General features: G+C 43.5%; 3 protein-coding genes across 3 annotated transcripts; 1 reads left to right on the plus strand and 2 right to left on the minus strand.

Annotated features, from left to right (window-relative positions):
• The first annotated feature begins 416 nt into the window (after positions 1 to 416).
• On the plus strand, positions 417 to 2,879 carry fmc1 (formation of mitochondrial complex V assembly factor 1 homolog). Its single transcript, XM_053638476.1, has 2 exons — positions 417 to 571; positions 2,536 to 2,879. The coding sequence occupies exons 1-2, from the start codon at positions 443 to 445 to the stop codon at positions 2,737 to 2,739; spliced, it is 333 nt and encodes a 110-aa protein (XP_053494451.1). The 5' UTR covers positions 417 to 442; the 3' UTR covers positions 2,740 to 2,879.
• Positions 2,880 to 3,519: 640 nt separating this feature from the next.
• On the minus strand, positions 3,520 to 11,677 carry wbp2nl (WBP2 N-terminal like). The gene is made up of 8 exons (XM_053638466.1): positions 11,555 to 11,677; positions 9,010 to 9,118; positions 7,582 to 7,720; positions 7,323 to 7,415; positions 7,067 to 7,192; positions 4,617 to 4,697; positions 4,388 to 4,473; positions 3,520 to 4,240 (listed from the first exon to the last, which is right to left on the minus strand). The coding sequence occupies exons 1-8, from the start codon at positions 11,611 to 11,613 to the stop codon at positions 4,184 to 4,186; spliced, it is 750 nt and encodes a 249-aa protein (XP_053494441.1). The 5' UTR covers positions 11,614 to 11,677; the 3' UTR covers positions 3,520 to 4,183.
• An 833-nt stretch (positions 11,678 to 12,510) lies between these two features.
• rrp7a (ribosomal RNA processing 7 homolog A) lies at positions 12,511 to 19,703 on the minus strand. Its single transcript, XM_053638465.1, has 7 exons — positions 19,441 to 19,703; positions 17,600 to 17,742; positions 17,134 to 17,259; positions 15,009 to 15,132; positions 14,189 to 14,286; positions 13,631 to 13,838; positions 12,511 to 12,670 (listed from the first exon to the last, which is right to left on the minus strand). Exons 1-7 carry the CDS (start codon positions 19,499 to 19,501, stop codon positions 12,585 to 12,587), a joined length of 846 nt encoding a protein of 281 aa, XP_053494440.1. The 5' UTR covers positions 19,502 to 19,703; the 3' UTR covers positions 12,511 to 12,584.
• Between the last annotated feature and the right edge of the window lie 6 nt (positions 19,704 to 19,709).

Here is a 19,709-nt window from a genome sequence, read left to right on the forward strand (position 1 = left end):
GGTCCTGGGTGCAGCCCTGCTGATGTCCAGACTCTCAGGGATAATCACCCACTAACAATATCCAGGTTAGATCTGATGATTTCATCAATTGCTCTCGGATTAAACCCCTGTTTAATACACACATGGTATTTGTAATCATGTAAAATGACTTGTAACTTCTCCTCAGAAAGAGAGTTCAGGTCAGGTGTAATCGATGTGCTCGGTAATCCATTACTTTTAATAACCTACACATTCCACTACACACTGAGTTACAAACCTCCAAAACTCGTTTCGCACAGATCTAACATTAGAAGAAACATGATGTGGGTCTATTCAGGCTGATAGAGCACATTAAAATGGAGTGTGAACGTGTAAACACTAAAACCCGTTCTGCTGTGATTGAGTGTATAAGGAGAGCGATATTCCTCCATCAGTCCTGACTCGGAAGTGTAAACTCTCCAACATGGCCGCCCTTAGCTCTCCACTCCGGATATGTCGGAGCATTTTAAAAGAGCTCAGATATCTAAAAGGCCCCGAGTATAAAGGCACAATGATGTACAGTTATGTACTGGAACAATTCCGGAAAAACCAGGTACGATATGAAGCAGTTTATAGATGATTTAAAGCTGATGTAACTGTGTTATTGTTGTGTGTAGCTGTTGACCTTCATGAGACTGAGGAGAAACTCGCTAAACACACTGCTACAGCTCGGTCTGTACTAAACTATTAACCCAATAAAAACTATTCCCTATTAAAATGTTTAAATTTCAGCCTCGAAATGTCTCCTGTGTCCGATCTAATCAAACACAGCGGATACAGCTAATGCTAAAAAACATTAGATCTGCGTGACATTCTACAGCGCGCGCCGTAAAGTACTTTTAAATTTGCCATGGCAATGGCTCTCTCACTGTCTCGCGCCTTTAAACGCTGAGGTAAAACGAATGCTAATATGCTAACCAAAAAATGCGCTTAATGTGGTAATAAATTATGTGTAATACAGCACCATAGGCTCTAACACAGGATTGGAAATATGATAAATATTCCACATCCTAAAATGCGTACTGACAATATTTTAGTATTAAATAGTATTAGAATGTTATAGTAGTAAAATATTATATATAAATAATATGCCATTACAGTGTTTTCTTACAGAGGGTATGATAATGAAATAGATATCTTCTAATAGATTTTAATGTGTTTCATTTTATTCTGATGACAATCATCTGCTCCTGAAAAGCTCTGCTGGCATTTAATAATAACCTGGAAATCCTTAATGGAAACCTTCAGAGATAAAAGGGAATATTAATGGAAACCATTAAACCTGTTCCCATGAAGGTCTGTTATATAATGGGACCCTCGGGGATACTGGTGAAAGATTGTACTGTTGTTTAAAAAAAAAAAAAAAAAAAAAAGTGTTAGGGTTAGTTTTTATGACTGAATTGTACTATATTGGGTTTGGAGTACACTACAGAGGATACACCCTACCTAGTGCACTACATGTCCAATTTGGATTTATTTCCCTCCTGCGTAGGCTTCCTCACTATTTCTGGTTAAACTGGATAATCCAAAATGGTGATCGTCACTTGAGTTAATCTCGTAGTCTGTTGTATAGGATATTAAATAATATACCTTACATAACATAGGGCTCTGTTTGGGTTTCAGTGCTCTATTGCAAAAAAAAAAAATAAGGGACGAAATAGTGTTCTGTATCTTACGTGCACTGTATGTAGAATATTAGTGTAGAAAGCCCAGAAGTCAGTTGGAGGTTTTTATTTAAGTGTTAAATCCTGGGCATTACTATTCATTGTTTATCATTTGTTTTACATTTAAAACTAAACTTTATTACGGTTATAAGCTTATGTTTTCTTTTGCTGTTCTTGTGGTTGACACAGAGCTGTGATTTTGGTGATAACAAGTACGACTTTTGTTTGAAACCACCCATTTTTCAAGTGATCAGAAATATTGGAACATGACTGACAGGTGTATCTTGTTGCCTAGGTGAGCTCAGTTAGATTGTTTGTTTAAACAATTAATGGCTCTGAATGTCTAATCTTGGTTTGAGCCCTGGGTATTTCGCCTGTGAAAAGGATAAACCGCATTTCTTCAGTTGTGTTACAGGTTTGTATTGGGAGAAACAAGAAACATGCAAAATTTTCAGTCATTGAGAGTTTTAATGGTAATTTATTTTAACATTAACTTGATGTATGATTTCTATATTTAAATAAACAACACCTCAGATTTGAAGTGCTGGATTACAAAATGTTTTGGAATACACATCTTGTTTAATACACAACTTGTTTGACTTTCCCTCTGAAGCGTATAAAACTAGCATTATCATTAATGTATATCTCAAATGACCCATTCACCTACCTGTTCATTAGACCAGTGTACTATGTGCTGTGTGCTATCCATTTTGTGTCCAGTACTGTGTGATTCAGCCCCCTTAGTGCACTACGTAGGGTATAAAATATGTTCTACAGTGAACTAGATGTCCATTAGGAAGCCTAGTGTAAAGTTATATATTATGCATTAATTCATTTGTGTATGCATGTTTAGGTGACCAGTGAGCGTTACTGCCGTGCTCAGAGGGAGGCGGTCCACATGTCTCACACATATCTGTATTTGTTGGAGTCAACACGGCATCATCTAGAGCTGCATAATCATTACCACGGGAAAGGAGAGCGCACTACACAGGAAGCGGCCAGTCTTGTAGGATTGCGCTTACCCACACAGCCTGGTGGTAAGGGCTGGGAGGACTGAGAGACTGAGTAAAAGACGGAGAGCAGGTGGAGGTCTGGCTGTCAAACTTCCTCTAAATGTAGTGTGTTCATTCTCACTGTATGTGTGTGTACCAATTTGTACACATTGTTTTGTCTTCAAATAAATAAAGTTTATTCTGACTCCTTGTAGTGTTCTTTTAAAATATACACATGAATCTAAGGCAACGTTAGCTTTCACTCATCCCCCACTTTGTGTTGAAAAATGTATTCAGATTATACACTGTTGATAAATGAGCACCAAGGTTTCTCTGCAAGTTTGCAGAAAACTGAAGAAATTAATATTTTACATGCACAAAACTTTATTCCATTTAATCTTAGTGGATAAACTGTTCCATAACTGACAACAGCGAGGTAATCAATTCTATTTCCTTTTATAGTTTATTATATTAACACAGGTTTACATACTAAAAGAATAACATTAGCAAAATGAACATGGCTGATCAACACACCTATTGGTAATGAAAAATAAACTAGTTTTATTACTAGATCACTATAAAGATAATTAAACACACACATGGGTTGATGTTTAAATGTTTTAGTTACTCAATGCTGAGCAAAAAGCAGCAGGGAGATGATGAAAATAAAGTGCTGTCAATTACTTCATTCTAATCAACAGGAAACGTGATGCGTGTGGAAATAAGAGTAAGTTGTCTGATCTATTTTATGCAGCTTTAGTTGTGTGTGTGGTTATATTGGACTCCTACTGCATACTGTGTAACACACACACACACACACACACACACACACACACACACACATACACACTGCAGAAACTAAGATATTTATTTAGAGTTATTCACCAATATAATTTTAATCCAGCAGCTGCAAATAAGAGAAAGGAATCGTGAACAAAGGAAAACCATGTGTGTGAGAGAGTGAGAGTCAATACATCTTACTGTGATAATCGAAACAGAAACACACACAGCAATAATATTCATAGTAAATCCTTTAAAGTTAATACGATTGTGTATCTGTGCTATAGGATTGCTACACACCTCACACACACCACGCTGCCCAAGTAAACAGGGACTTTAATCAACGGTTGTGAATAAATCTGTATTAATGCTGTAGCCATGGAAACAAGTCACTAAGCAGCAAATCTAACACAACAGCTGAAAAGAAGCGTTTGACAGTTTCTTAAATGCTCGTTAATAAACTAAAACATTTCTGATTAAAAACAGCAAGAAGGTGCAGAAAAGCTGAATTAGAAAAACTGCTGGTTATAAACATAACACACACACACTCCTTCCATCACTCTGTCCCACCACATGCGCGCACGCACGCGCACACACACGAAAGGGAGAGATACAATACATGTATTTATAAGATTTGCCCGGGTTCTAATATCCAGTACAAGTCAATCTGAGAAATCCTGTGATGTCATAACCGTGCTGCCATGTGACTTCACAGGAAGGGGTGGGGTTTTAGTTGTTCTTCTTTTCTGGCTGGTTCTGAGGAGGAAAGTATGGAGGAGGCTGATCCTGAGAGAGAAAGGGAAAAGAAGAAAAAAAAAATGTGTTAGTGATGCGTGTACCTAAAGTTCAACACTAACACTTATAGGTGATGTACTGATTGGACTTGTGTGTGTGTGTGTGTGTGTGTGTGTGTGTGTGTGTGTGTGTGTGTACCATTGGCATGTAGACGTTGTGTGGGTTGGTGGGATTGTAGTAAGCACTGCCAGCTGCCTCGGTTGCTTTAGCATTACCAGGAACAACTGATCCAGATACGGGGGGGGAGAGAGAGAGAGAGAGACGAGTTAGTGTATGAGAAACATTTTAACAGTACAAAGAAAATAATCACACCATAGTAAGAATGTGTGAGTGTGTGTGTGTGTGTGTGTGTGTGACAGAGAGATACCTGGAGGAGGGTTCCAGTTCTGAGGAGGTCCAGGGTATGGAGGAGGTGGAGCCATGTAGGGTGGAACTGTGGGATACATGCCTACACACACACACACACACACACACACACACACACACACACACACACACAAACACTGGGCTTTACATAGTGTATTACAGTATATTAAACTGAGGGAACAATAGGGCGTTCACTATGGAGTCTCACAGCGGTCACTATGGAGTCTCACAGCAGTCACTATGGAGTCTCACAGCAGTCACTATGGAGTCTATGGAGTCTCACAGCGGTCAATATGGAGTCTATGGAGTCTCACAGCGGTCACTATGGAGTCTATGGAGTCTCACAGCGGTCAATATGGAGTCTATGGAGTCTCACAGCAGTCACTATGGAGTCTATGGAGTCTCACAGCGGTCAATATGGAGTCTATGGAGTCTCACAGCAGTCACTATGGAGTCTATGGAGTCTCACAGCGGTCAATATGGAGTCTATGGAGTCTCACAGCGGTCACTATGGAGTCTCACAGCGGTCACTATGGAGTCTCACAGCGGTCACTATGGAGTCTATGGAGTCTCACAGCGGTCACTATGGAATCTATGGAATCTCCCATGGTCACTATGGAGTCTCACAGCGGTCACTATGGAGTCTCACAGCGGTCACTATGGAGTCTATGGAGTCTCACAGCGGTTACTATGGAATCTATGGAGTCTCACAGCGGTCACTATGGAGTCTCACAGTGGTCACTATGGAATCTACGGAGTCTCACAGCGGTCACTACGGAGTCTCACAGCGGTCACTACGGAGTCTCACAGCGGTCACTATGGAGTCTAGGGAGTCTCACAGCGGTCACTATGGAATCTATGGAGTCTCACAGCGGTCACTACGGAGTCTCACAGCGGTCACTACGGAGTCTCACAGCGGTCACTACGGAGTCTATGGAGTCTCACAGCGGTCACTATGGAGTCTCACAGCGGTCACTATGGAGTCTATGGAGTCTCACAGCGGTCACTATGGAGTCTCACAGCAGTCACTATGGAGTCTCACAGCGGTCACTATGGAATCTATGGAATCTCCCATGGTCACTATGGAGTCTCACAGCGGTCACTATGGAGTCTCACAGCGGTCAATATGGAGTCTATGGAGTCTCACAGCGGTCACTATGGAGTCTATGGAGTCTCACAGCGGTCACTATGGAATCTCCCATGGTCACTATGGAGTCTCACAGCGGTCACTATGGAGTCTCACAGCGGTCACTATGGAGTCTATGGAGTCTCACAGCGGTCACTATGGAATCTATGGAGTCTCACAGCGGTCACTATGGAGTCTCACAGTGGTCACTATGGAATCTACGGAGTCTCACAGCGGTCACTACGGAGTCTCACAGCGGTCACTATGGAGTCTCACAGTGGTCACTATGGAATCTACGGAGTCTCACAGCGGTCACTACGGAGTCTCACAGCGGTCACTACGGAGTCTATGGAGTCTCACAGCGGTCAATATGGAGTCTATGGAGTCTCACAGCGGTCACTATGGAATCTATGGAGTCTCACAGCGGTCACTATGGAGTCTCACAGCGGTCACTATGGAGTCTATGGAGTCTCACAGCGGTCACTATGGAATCTATGGAATCTCCCATGGTCACTATGGAGTCTCACAGCGGTCACTATGGAGTCTATGGAGTCTCACAGCGGTCACTATGGAATCTATGGAGTCTCACAGCGGTCACTATGGTATCTATGGAGTCTCACAGCGGTCACTATGGAGTCTCACAGTGGTCACTATGGAATCTACGGAGTCTCACAGCGGTCACTACGGAGTCTCACAGCGGTCACTACGGAGTCTCACAGCGGTCACTATGGAGTCTCACAGCAGTCACTATGGAGTCTATGGAGTCTCACAGTGGTCACTATGGAATCTACGGAGTCTCACAGCGGTCACTACGGAGTCTCACAGTGGTCACTATGGAATCTACGGAGTCTCACAGCGGTCACTACGGAGTCTCACAGCGGTCACTATGGAGTCTCACAGTGGTCACTATGGAATCTACGGAGTCTCACAGCGGTCACTACGGAGTCTCACAGCGGTCACTACGGAGTCTATGGAGTCTCACAGCGGTCACTACGGAGTCTCACAGCGGTCACTACGGAGTCTATGGAGTCTCACAGCGGTCACTACGGAGTCTCACAGCGGTCACTACGGAGTCTATGGAGTCTCACAGCGGTCTCTATGGAGTCTCACAGCGGTCACTATGGAGTCTCACAGCGGTTACTATGGAATCTATGGAATCTCCCATGGTCACTATGGAGTCTCACAGCGGTCACTATGGAGTCTCACAGCGGTCACTATGGAATCTACAGAGTCTCACAGCGGTCACCATGGAGTCTCACAGCGGTCACTATGGAGTCTCACAGCGGTCACTATGGAGTCTCACAGCGGTCACCATGGAGCAGTACCTGGAGCAGCAGGTGGGTAAGGGTAAGGGTTGTAGCAGGGTTGAGGCATCGCTGGACTTGCATAGCCGTTCATGTAGCCTGCCGGGGCAAAAACATTCGCTCCACTCTGTGGGGGGGCACGAGATGCTGAAACACACACACACACACACACACACACACACACACACACAGTTTACTAAGAACACACACACACACACACACACACACACACACGCTATATCCAACCTCCCACTATACACACACACAGAGCACTCACCATTGGAGGCCAGTTTAAAGAGGTGCTGTCCAAGCTCGATGGCGCCTCCATTGGGGAATGACAACTTAAAATTAGCCTGACCTTCCCATCCACCTGAGAGAGAGAGAGAGAGAGAGAGAGAGAGAGAGAGAGAGAGATAGATAGAGATAGAGAGAGAGAGAGAGAGTGAGAGTCCATTACATTGTTTATTAAAAAATACTGTAGAACTGTAATGTGAGTACTCTCTCTCTCTCTCACACACACACACACACACACACACCACCAGGTTCTGCTTTGATGATGCCCTGGATGTAGTTGGCAGAAAACACAGGCTGTTCAATGCTGCAGTTCTTTATCAGGTAATACGGGAACATGAAGGAGCAGAACTTCTCCTTCATATTACTGCTCACAAACACCATCTGAGAACGCACACAAAGTTTAGAGATCAACAACTTGAAGCACACTGGACCCGTCTCTCTGACTATGGCTCCAGAGTGATGGCTGATTTATACTCCTGTGAGGACGCTGGGACGTAATGCGCGGACCCTCACACAGGGTGACTTATTCATACTAGCACATAACACGAGCGTGTCCTCTAGGAGGCACTGTCACATAACCCACGCCAGAATTTACTGAATTACAGCATAGAAGCGCTGAAAAACTACTCGAGTTCTGTGCATCACTGTATGGATAATAAATAGATTACTAAACAAACTTCTCTCTGTGTTAAGTGCTAGTTAAAATCAATCCCACCTGATTAATTATAAACTCTGAAAGTGTTTCTGAAGTGTTTAACTCGTCTGTACTCAGCAGTGTGAGCGACTCTCGTATCACGGCACGTTAATAACTACTGTTTAAATCCACACGTCTATACATCACTGACTGATGAGCCTTTAGATTTTATTGTTATTGAGTTGTGGTGCTGCACGCACCCGCACTTCACACCACACCCGCACTGCACACCACACCCGCACTGCACTACACACCCGCACTGCACTACACACCCGCACTGCACTACACACCCGCACTGTGTTTATTAGGAGTGTGTTATAAGAAAGAGACAGTATGTGTGTGATCCTGCAGGATTAAACATTCTAATCAACTACAGCGGTTATAACGCCTCACACTTTATATATTTATATGAACATCATGATTGTAGTTTCATCCACTTTATAACGGATAATACTTTAGATTTATAATCTATACTTTCAGTCAGCGGTTTCAGAGCACGAGCTCGTCTATAGAAGACGGAAAGTTCTGGATGTGAAAAATGAAAATTATATTGTTTAAACTTTATTGTTGACATTTCAGGTCTAGTTTACTCTGATTTAAACATTGTTAATCTGAATGTGATTAAACCCGCAGTGGAAATGTCACCACGTCTCATCAAACTGTTTCCGTGTTCGCAGTTAAGACACGCCTCCCAGCCAACCAATCAGTGTTCACCTGACACAGCACCAAAGATATAATGAGTAGTTAACTCATGGAAGGACTGCACGCTAGCACGTCTCTGTGTGCCACATTTTCCCATGATCCTCCTGTCTGCACTGTGACGCAAAGATGCAAATATGCGTTAACGCAGAAGTATAAACCTGCCCAGAAGGTTAGGAGGTTAGATGTGTGTGTGTGTGTGTGTGTGTGTGTGTGTGTGTGTGTGTGTGTGTGTGTGTGTGTGTGTGTGTGCGCGCGCACGCGCGCGCGCGTGTACCCTGTAAGGTGTGAGGTACACACTGCCCTTCTTGGTCCCCTTGAACAGGTCACTCTGCTGTGTGGCATCACTGAAGGAGAGCTCCACAGTCTTACAGTCTCTCAGCACACTGAAACACACCAGTTATAGGGTAAAAGGTCAAGGTTCAGGATCCAAGCAGCCTTTAGGGTCAGAGTGAGGGTCAAAGGTTAAGGGGTCAGCATTAACTCAGGCTTTAAAGCTAAGAATATAGTTATGTTAGGGCTTATTTAGGCCAGATGTCAGTGTTAAAGCAGGCTTTATGGTTAGAGGTCAGGGTTTCGTAGAGTCAGTGTAAGGGTTAGAGGTGAGAGGTCAGGGATAGAGTGTAGGTTGAGTTTAGTGCTACAGCCTGCAGTAAAACATGTAGGGAAGTGAACAGATGATGCAGAAGATCCAGTGTGTGTAAACAGGAGGTGGTGAAATCTGATCTTAGTTCCACATGAGGAACCTGAGAACACAGCCTGAAGAGAACCTGAGCTGAGAGAGTAATCCAATCAGGACAAAGTCCTCACTGCTCTCCCTGCACACTGAATACTAAATATGTGATGAAGTCGAGAGAGGACAGATCCATCACTGCAGGACCTGTACAGTGTAGAGCCGTGTGTGTGTGCGCGCGTGTGTGAGTGAGTGAGTGAGTGAGTGAGAGAGAGAGAGTGTGGTGAGAAAACCCATTTCAGTGGTCTTGAAATTTACACAAACAGAGTTTCTGGACATACACAACCTCCCAATTTCACAACTCAGTGTTACACTACTACTTCCTCCAACACAGCATGTGTGTGTGTGTGTGTGTGTGTGTGTGTGTGTGTGTGTGTGTGAGTGAGAGAGATATCTTTGAACAACAGCACACTCTTCTTGAATCACAGACTTGAAATACAGCACATCACTTAAACCTGCTCTGTAAAGAACCCAGTCCCACAAACCTGTCCTAAAGAACCCACTTCGCCAAATCCGTCCTAAAGAACCCAGACCGACAAACCCGTCCTAAAGAACCCACTCCCACAAACCCGTCCTGAAGAACCCACTCCCACAAACCCTTCCTGAAGAACCCACTCCCACAAACCCGTCCTGAAGAACCCAGACCGACAAACCCATCCTAAAGAACCCAGACCGACAAACCCGTCCTAAAGAACCCAGACCAACAAACCCGTCCTAAAGAACCCACTTCGCCAAACCCGTCCTAAAGAACCCACTCCCACAAACCCGTCCTAAAGAACCCACTCCCACAAACCCGTCCTAAAGAACCCACTCCCGCAAACCCGTCCTGAAGAACCCACTCCCGCAAACCCGTCCTGAAGAACCCAGGCCAACAAACCCGTCCTAAAGAACCCACTCCCACAAACCCGTCCTAAAGAACCCACTCCCACAAACCCGTCCTAAAGAACCCATTCCCGCAAACCCGTCCTGAAGAACCCACTCCCGCAAACCCGTCCTGAAGAACCCAGGCCAACAAACCCGTCCTGAAGAACCCACTTCGCCAAACCCGTCCTAAAGAACCCACTTCGCCAAACCCGTCCTGAAGAACCCACTCCCGCAAACCCGTCCTGAAGAACCCACTCCCACAAACCCGTCCTGAAGAACCCAGACCAACAAGCCCGTCCTGAAGAACCCAGTCCCGCAAACCCGTCCTAAAGAACCCAGTCCCGCAAACCCGTCCAAAGAACCCACTCCCGCAAACCCGTCCAAAGAACCCATTCCCGCAAACCCGTCCTAAAGAACCCAGTCAGTTAACGATGTTAATGAAGACGCAGAATGAGAAAGCACTGATCAGATTTTTATAAAAACATCAGATTGCGAGATATATTAAATCTGATCTGATCTCTGTGCGGCAGTTTTATTGGTGTCGTTAACACGGTGAGGATCTCTGACTAAACTCAGGTCATCATTATCTCAACAACTTTAGTAATTATTAATGAACTTGACCTTTACCGGCACTGGGACGTGTTTAGAGTTCTGTGGATTAGATTAGACTTTACTCCTGTTCAGTTCAATGATGAAATCAGATCCGATCTACAATCTTCTCCAATAGAAACCAATTCAATACAGACTCAGACTTCACTTTCTCTCATAAAATCTCTCTCTCTCTCTCTCTCTCTCTCTCTCTCTCACACACACACACACACACACACACACACACACACACACACACACACACGTGTGGATGGAAGTCGAAGTGACGCACAGTTGAGGTGTTTTGTTGTTGTTGTTGTTGTTATGCTAGTTAGCTTGGCTAGTTCGGCTAGGTTTGTCCTGACAGCTATCTAACTTCAGTTTATGAGTAAAGTAAATACATGACACGAGATGTTTCCCGAGATATTTATACACAAGACGTTTGATTTTAGAAGTGAAATAAACCTGACAGCCTGTGTGCTAAAGTAACTGCGCTGTAGTAACCGGAAGTGCGGCTATCTGACGCAGCTAGCTGCTGTTAGCTAACTAACTCATATGTATGAATATGATGCAAGTGTTTATAAAGAGATAAAGGTTGTTGAAATGAGCAGGAGAGTCCTCTCTGTGTTTCTCTCACCTCTCACTGTTGTCGATGAGCACTCCTCCTTGAGGAGAATGGTTTCTGTTCAGCGCCATCTTCTCTCTGCTCCTGTCTCTGAGAGACCGCCGCTTTATACAGACACCCTGCTGCGCGAGCGGCTCCGTCCTCAAACCCTCTCAGTGTCAATCAAGTGCACTAGGTAGGGCGCAGGGCTGCGGTATTGTGTACAGTGAGCACAGGGAGCAGTGAGGGGTTTGAGATACGGCCTGTGTGACTAATCTGTTTCTCATGACTGTGGAAAATAAACACGTCACCGGTTAAACTATACTCTAATACTTTAACACTGAACTATCATCAAATATTCATGCAAAAATCTTTACACTAATTAAAAAAAATTCCACATTTTAGAGTCTAACATTAGAGAAAAACTAACTCTCTCTCTACACTGCCTGTATTAATCTATCTGTAATTATTTAATATTTTTTAATAAAAAATAGTTTAGTGTTATGATACTAAACATTTCTATCTACTCCTATAAATATCCATATTAAATGAAATATTATATAAAATATATTATATACAGCTTGATTACAGCATGTTATCTGTTAACCAACTCTCCTTACTTTAGTTATTTATTAATAAAATATATTTATTGTCCATCTGTCGATCATTTATTAATCCGTCTGTAAATATTTCTCTGTCGACTCATTTTCTTTATTCATGTAAATACCGATGTTAAATGTTTTTTTTATAATAAATAGCTTAATTATGTTGTGTGATTTGTTAAACTGTGAAATAAGAAAAGAAAATTTGTAATTTTTAAAATTACTTCATAAGTAATTATCTGTAATTGCAAAATGTTTGGAACTTTTTCGTGTTTGAACAGGATGCATCACCAGTGAAGAAATGCTTTCTTCCTGTGGTAAACACACACACACACACACACACACACACCTATTTGTGGTGTAATAATACAAGGAAAACAAAATGACTTTTTTTCTCTCTGAGATTTTATTTATTACAGAAAAAAGTGTGTGTGTGTGTGTGTGTGTGTTAGAGATGTATTTCAGTAGGGTCTGAATTTCCTCTGCGCTCTGAGTAAAGCGATGTGCTGCTTATCCTCTTCAAACTTCCTCCTCAGTTCAGCAATATCTAAAAGAAAGAGAGATAAAGAAATAGTTAGTTACATGAACAGGAATCTTTTAGAACATCTAAGAGGCGGGGGGGGGGGGGGGGGGGGGTGTGAAAGTGTGTGTGCAGGATGGTGTCTAAAGCTCTACGTTCTTCTTAACCATAAATGCTCCATCACACTGTGAAACTGTGACGCCTGGTTCTCCAGCAGGTCTCATGGGAATTTTAAAGGACCAGAACACCTGAACACTCCTGAACACACCTGAACACAACTCAACACAACTCAACACACCTGAACACACCTGAACACACCTGAACACACCTGAACACTCCTGAACACTCCTGAACACTCCTGAACATATCTGAACACACCTGAACATACCTGAACACACCTGAACATACCTGAGATCACGCACACCTATAGACAAGAACACACTTGAAAACACCTGAACATACCTGAACACTCCTGAACATACCTGAATACTCCTGAACATACCTGAACACACCTGAGATCACACACACCTATAGACAAGAACACACTTGAAAACACCTGAATATACCTGAACACTCCTGAACACACCTAAACACTCCTAAATATACCTGAACACACCTGAACACTCCTGAACATACCTGAACACTCCTGAACATACCTGAGATCACGCACACCTATAGACAAGAACACACCTGAAAACACCTGAATATACCTGAACACTCCTGAACACACCTGAACACTCCTAAATATACCTGAACACACCTGAACACTCCTAAATATACCTGAACATACCTGAACACACCTGAACACTCCTGAGTATACCTGAATATACCTGAGATCATGCACACCTATAGACAAGAACACAGTTGAAAACACCTGAACACACATCACAATACTGAACTAAACAGGCTATAATAAAGCAATACACACCTGTACACACATGAAGACACCTGAAAAGTGTGTGTGTGTGTGTGTGTGTGTACACTCACGTTCTTTCTTCGAGTTGCGATGTTGCCATGAGTAGAAGTTCAGCAGCTCTTTCCGCTTTTTCTTGCTGTGTTCTTTCTGAAGCGCTCTCTGATTGGCTCCTTCGCTGTGTGGGCGGGACTTAATGCCTTTGCCTCCTTTGGTCACTTTAACCCAACCCTCTTCATCCTCCTGCTGTTCCTCCGCCTCCTTCTTCTGAAGCTCCGCCTCCTGAGGGCCAGGAAGGGGCAACATTTGAGATTCATCATTTAGGAGCATTTCCATGTTAAGGGATATGATTTAAGGCTGAGAGGTTTACACACAGAGATACACACACACAGAGATACACACACACAGACACACACACACACACACACACACACACACACACAGGGATACACACACACAGGGATACACACAGAGATACACACACACACAGACACACACACAGGGAGACACACACACATAGGGAGACACACACACACAGGGAGACACACATACACAGACAGACAGACACACATAGGGATACACACACAGAGACACACACACAGACAGAGACACACAGAGATACACACACTCACCTCCTCTTTTCTCTTGTCGTATTGGCTCATGAAGTCATCAACGGCCTGTTGCAGAAGCTCTGGCTTAATGAACGACTGTGTGTATTCATGGATCCACTCTTCACACACACACAACATATAATAATTATGGTATTTAAAGCTTTTAGCATTTAGAGCATTTAAAGTGACATTTTGTACCTCAAGATGTGGCTGAAAACACTGAAATATTTCTTTAAGCTTATTTGTTAGCGTGTTGAAGCGTGTTCGCATGTTGAAGCGTGTTAGCATGTTGAAGCATGTTAGCGTGTTGTAGCTTGTTAGCGTGTTGAAGCGTGTTAACATGTTGAAGTGTGTTAGCGTGTTGAAGCGTGTTAGCATGTTGTAGCTTGTTAGCGTGTTGAAGCGTGTTAGCATGTTGTAGCTTGTTAGCATGTTGTAGCTTGTTAGCATGTTAGCATGTTGAAGTGTGTTAGCGTGTTGAAGCATGTTAGCATGTTGAAGCGTGTTGAAGCGTGTTAACATGTTGAAGTGTGTTAGCGTGTTGAAGCGTGTTAGCATGTTGTAGCTTGTTAGCGTGTTGAAGCGTGTTAGCGTGTTAGCATGTTGAAGTGTGTTAGCGTGTTGAAGCGTGTTAGCATGTTGTAGCTTGTTAGCATGTTGTAGCTTGTTAGCATGTTGAAGTGTGTTAGCGTGTTGAAGCATGTTAGCATGTTGAAGCGTGTAGAAGCGTGTTAGCGTGTTGAAGCGTGTTAGCGTGTTGAAGCGTGTTAGCGTGTTGAAGCGTGTTAGCGTGTTGAAGCGTGTTAGCGTGTTGAAGCGTGTTAGCGTGTTTCTCTCTCACTCTTGAAGCCGGTGTCAACCGGTTTCTCTTTAGTGGAGACGATGAGTGGAGAGTCGTAAGGATGTGCTTTAGCTGCTGCTACACCTGAGGAGTGTTTGAACACCACGTAGGCCACCTTAAAACACTGACACACACACACACAAACAGTACTAATCATAAAATAATGAAGTGTAAACCGTTAATTCACATTATCCTGTATGCTATTACTTCAGTGTGTAGAATGTTAATCTACAACCCCATTCCGAAAAAGTTGGGACAGTATGGAAAATGGAAATAAACAAACAAAGAGTAATTTGAAAATCCAGTTCATGCTGTACTGTACTAAACACATTATTAACACAGTATTAGATGTATAACTTTGTGAATTTAATTTATTTTTGAAAATATGGCTGAAACACACTCCAAAAAAGTTGGGACAGTCGACTGTTTACCCCTATGTAACATCACGTTTTCTTTTAATAACACTTATTAAGCGTTTGGACGCTGAGTGAAGACACCACATGTTCTCTATGGGAGACATGTCAGGACTGCAGCAGGCCACGCTCGCACCCGCACTCTCTGCTTACGCAACCATGCGCTTGGAATCTGGGCAGAATGTGGTTTGGCATTGTCCTGCTCTGGATGGCAGAATATGTTGTAGTCCAAAATGTCTACATGTCTTTCTGCATTAATGCTGCCTTCACAGATGTCCAACTTACCCATACCATGGGGACTGACACGCCCCCATACCATGAACACTGACACGCCCCCATACCATGAGCACTGACACGCCCCCATACCGTGGGCACTGACACGCCCCCATACCATGGGCACTACCACACCACCATACCATGTGCACTGACACGCCCCCATACCATGGGCACTACCACACCACCATACCGTGGGCACTGACAAACCCAAATAGCATGGGCACTACCACACCCCATACCATGTGCACTGACACACCCCCATACCATGGGCACTACCACACCCCCATACCATGGGCACTGACACGCCCCCATACCATGGGCACTGACACGCCCCCATACCATGGGCACTGACACACCCCCATACCATGGGCACTACCACACCCCCATACCATGGGCACTGACACGCCCCCATACCATGGGCACTGACACGCCCCCATACCATGACAGACACTGGATTTTGGACCTGACGCTGATAACAGCTCGGACGGTCCTCTTCCTCTTTGGCCTGGAGAACACGACAGCTGTTTTGTCCAAAAACTATTTGAAACTTTGACTCGTCGGACCACAAAACACGATTCCACTGTGCTACTGTCCATCTCAGATGAGACCGAGCCCAGAGAAGTGGGCGGAGCTTCTGGACAGTGTTGATGTACGGCCTCTGCTTTGCATTGCAAAGCCTTAACTTGCATCTGTGGATACAGCGGCGAATGGTGTCGACTGACAAAGGTTTACCAAAGTATTCCCGAGCCCATGTCAGGATCTCCATTACAGACTCATGGCAGTTTTTAAGACCATGACGTCTGAGGGATCACAGAGATCACGCTCATTCAGAAGTGGTTTTCGGCCTCACCCTTTATGCACCGAGATTTGACCGGATTCCTCAAATCTTTTAATTATATTATGCACTGTAGAAGGTGAAATGCCCAAAATGCTACCGATGTGTCTTTGGGAATGTTCTTCTCAAAGTGTTGGATTATTCTCTGACGTATCTGTTGGCAGATCGGTGAGACTCAACCTGTTCTCACTCTTGAAGGACTAGGCCTTTTTTGGAGGCTCCTTATAGACTATGATTAGACGACTGCCTCGCCTGTTTCACATCACCTTCTTATTTCAACTTCTCACATCGCTATTAGTACTAAATTGTTCCTGTCCCAACTTTTTTGGTTTGTGTTGCATGCATCAATTTCAAACGTTTACCTACAAAACACTATTCAGGTGATTAGATAAAACATCAAATACCTCGTCTTTATACGTTTTTTTGTTTAAATACAAGTTAAAGTACATTTACAAATCACTCCCCTTTGTTTTTATTAGCATTTTCCATACTGTCCCAACTTTTTCGGATTTGGGGTTTTATTTTAATTGTATTTTATTTATATGGTGCTTATCAGAGTGCAGAGTTACCCGTTTGTGTACAGGTGTGTGTGTAGTGTTACCTTTTTCTGTGCAGGTGTGAAATAGGGTGACAGCTCGGGTTGTTTATCTTCAGCTACTGCAGGCTTCTCCCTCAGTTCCACATCCTGAACTGGACCAAACTGGGAGAACAAGTCCTTCACCACACTCTACACACACACACACACACACACACACACACACACACACACAGTACCTGTGAGCAGTGTGTGGGTGTGGCCTGTACCTGTGAGCAGTGTGTGGGTGTGGCCTGTACCTGTGAGCAGTGTGTGGGTGTGGCCTGTACCTGTGAGCAGTGTGTGGGTGTGGCCTGTACCTGTGAGCAGTGTGTGGGTGTGGCCTGTACCTGTGAGTGGGTATGGCCTGTACCTGTGAGCAGTGTGTGGGTGTGGCCTGTACCTGTGAGCAGTGTGTGGGTATGGCCTGTACCTGTGAGCAGTGTGTGGGTGTGGCCTGTACCTGTGAGCAGTGTGTGGGTGTGGCCTGTACCTGTGAGCAGTATGGAGGGACGTTGAGGATGAACAGTGTCCTGTCCAGTGGTCTGTGTGTGTTGGTTTCTGCCCGCACGCGGTGCTCTTTCACACACAGCTGGTGCTGCACTGTACTGCTCGAGCAGAACTTCAAGGACAACACTGAAACACACACACACACACTACTTTAAAGTCCACTTGAAACGTCTTGTGAGCCGCGAATCGATACCACGTCAATACCGTATCTTCGTTTGAAACAGGAAGTCAGAGAGACGGTGTGTTGAAATGCTTTACATAACAGCCAATAGCGTTTGAGATACGTGAAGCCACACCCCCAATCAATCTAAACACACCTGACAGCAGTTTAGTGACCTAGCTACATATGGAGAACAGTGAACAAAAACACACCAACAAACCACGTTTCTGTTCTCGAGCTGCTACACGCCACATTCACGCCATGTCAGAATTACTAGATCTAATCACTAGATGACGACCCGGACGTTCTACTCGGAGCTGTTCACATCCTCGGACTCGGACTTCTGCGCTTCTACACCGCAAAATTAATCTGTCTGAGATGATGATGATGACAACAACTGCAAAATACTTACTCTGCATAGGTCTTTCTGTATTTTCAGACCAAGCCTGCATTATAAAGACATTAATTAAAGTAAATTATTACACAGAAATAGTACAAGATAACTTCTTAACTACACTTTGAGTGTTTCCACATGACGTTGCAGCGGTCAGGTGGTACATGTCGAAGTTCTCAGAAAATTCCTAGTTTACGAGGACAAGAACGCTTTTTTTATGGTAATTACAATGTGGCATGGACACAGCTACAGTACAGCCCTGTGGGCGGGGCATATACATTCTAGAGCGTATTTCATTGGACAAACACAAGATCAGTACAGGATGAGTCACCAGAAATGTTTTTTTTTTAAGTGATAAACTATAATATTAAAACGAGAATACATCTCCAACAAACTTAGTGTTTTTTTTCTAGATACATTATCTACAGTAATATATATTCTAGATTGTGTAAGTGTGTAATCACAGTAAATAAAGAACAGTTACACTGCACTGAACATAATTCACAAATGAGTCACCGCTCCGTTTGACATCTACAGTCATCATTAATAATGAAATAAAAAGACTTGACAGAAATTCACCACTGTAAGTGTCACAGTGTGACTTTCACGATATCTATTTATAGATTTTTATACGTTCACAGTATCGATCACAGAGCTTAGAGGAACCGGCTCATGTATAGCAGCTCATGTACAGAGAGCAGGAAGGTTTTTATGGTTAATAAACAGAGTGAAGTATTATACAGTGCTGAAACAGTTACCTGATCATTCCGATCTTCTCACTGTAATTAATGCTCTAAAATGATGTGATAAATAAATGATAAAGCATGGAGCTTTGTGTTCATCTTTCCCTCAAATCATCCTCCTTATTAATAATAAGTGATAACGATGTTTACTGGACATGTGATGTGATGTGTTATACATTACACTTGTTTTTTATTCTCCATGGAAACTCACAGATGATTGTAAACAGGAAGCAGTGTAACACCACGTGTGTTTCTATAGAGAATTTTCTTTTAAAAACAGGTTGTTATTATGTGTTTCAATAGATTTTCACGTGTATTTGCGTGAAGAACTCTTGTTTTACAGTTCACACACACACACACACACACACACACACACAAACACACAAACACACACACACACACACACAAGATCTTTCTCTTATTTGCCTCCTGGATGTGTTCAAACAAACAGATCTTTCTCACCAGCTGTCCTACGTTTTTAATTTAGAACTACACACACTCTCACACACACACTCTCACATACACACCTGTAAATCCTCCTGGAATCACACAGGCGCTGCTCGCGTTTTTCTTTGTGGGCGCCGCCATCTTCACTGCTCAACCAAACCGGAAACCGGAAGTAGCGCTGCTGAACATGGAACCTGTAGTTCTTTTCGAGTTGTAGTTCATACCAAAAATGTCCCTCTAGTGGCTGGCCCTCTAGTGGCTGGCTACAATTTCATAACTCCGCCCATTCCCATGTTAGTGAATGGAAAAGGACCAGCACGTCCATTTTAAATCTCCATACATTATTTTC

This window comes from Ictalurus furcatus, chromosome 12, assembly GCF_023375685.1.
Source record: "Ictalurus furcatus strain D&B chromosome 12, Billie_1.0, whole genome shotgun sequence".
NCBI classification, from domain to species: Eukaryota; Metazoa; Chordata; class Actinopteri; order Siluriformes; family Ictaluridae; genus Ictalurus; species Ictalurus furcatus.

Coding starts and splice junctions, on each gene's coding strand:
- fmc1 (XM_053638476.1), top strand. CDS start 443: ATGGCCGCCCTTAGCTCTCCACTCCGGATATGTCGGAGCATTTTAAAA. Junction 572..2,535: donor AACAATTCCGGAAAAACCAG/GTACGATATGAA, acceptor ATGCATGTTTAG/GTGACCAGTGAGCGTTACTG.
- rrp7a (XM_053638465.1), bottom strand. CDS start 19,501: ATGGCGGCGCCCACAAAGAAAAACGCGAGCAGCGCCTGTGTGATTCCA. Junction 15,133..17,133: donor TCACACCTGCACAGAAAAAG/GTAACACTACAC, acceptor TGTGTGTGTCAG/TGTTTTAAGGTGGCCTACGT. Junction 14,287..15,008: donor GGTTGACACCGGCTTCAAGA/GTGAGAGAGAAA, acceptor GTGTGTGTGAAG/AGTGGATCCATGAATACACA.
- wbp2nl (XM_053638466.1), bottom strand. CDS start 11,613: ATGGCGCTGAACAGAAACCATTCTCCTCAAGGAGGAGTGCTCATCGAC. Junction 7,721..9,009: donor TGTACCTCACACCTTACAGG/GTACACGCGCGC, acceptor GTGCGTTCTCAG/ATGGTGTTTGTGAGCAGTAA. Junction 7,416..7,581: donor CATCAAAGCAGAACCTGGTG/GTGTGTGTGTGT, acceptor TCTCTCTCTCAG/GTGGATGGGAAGGTCAGGCT.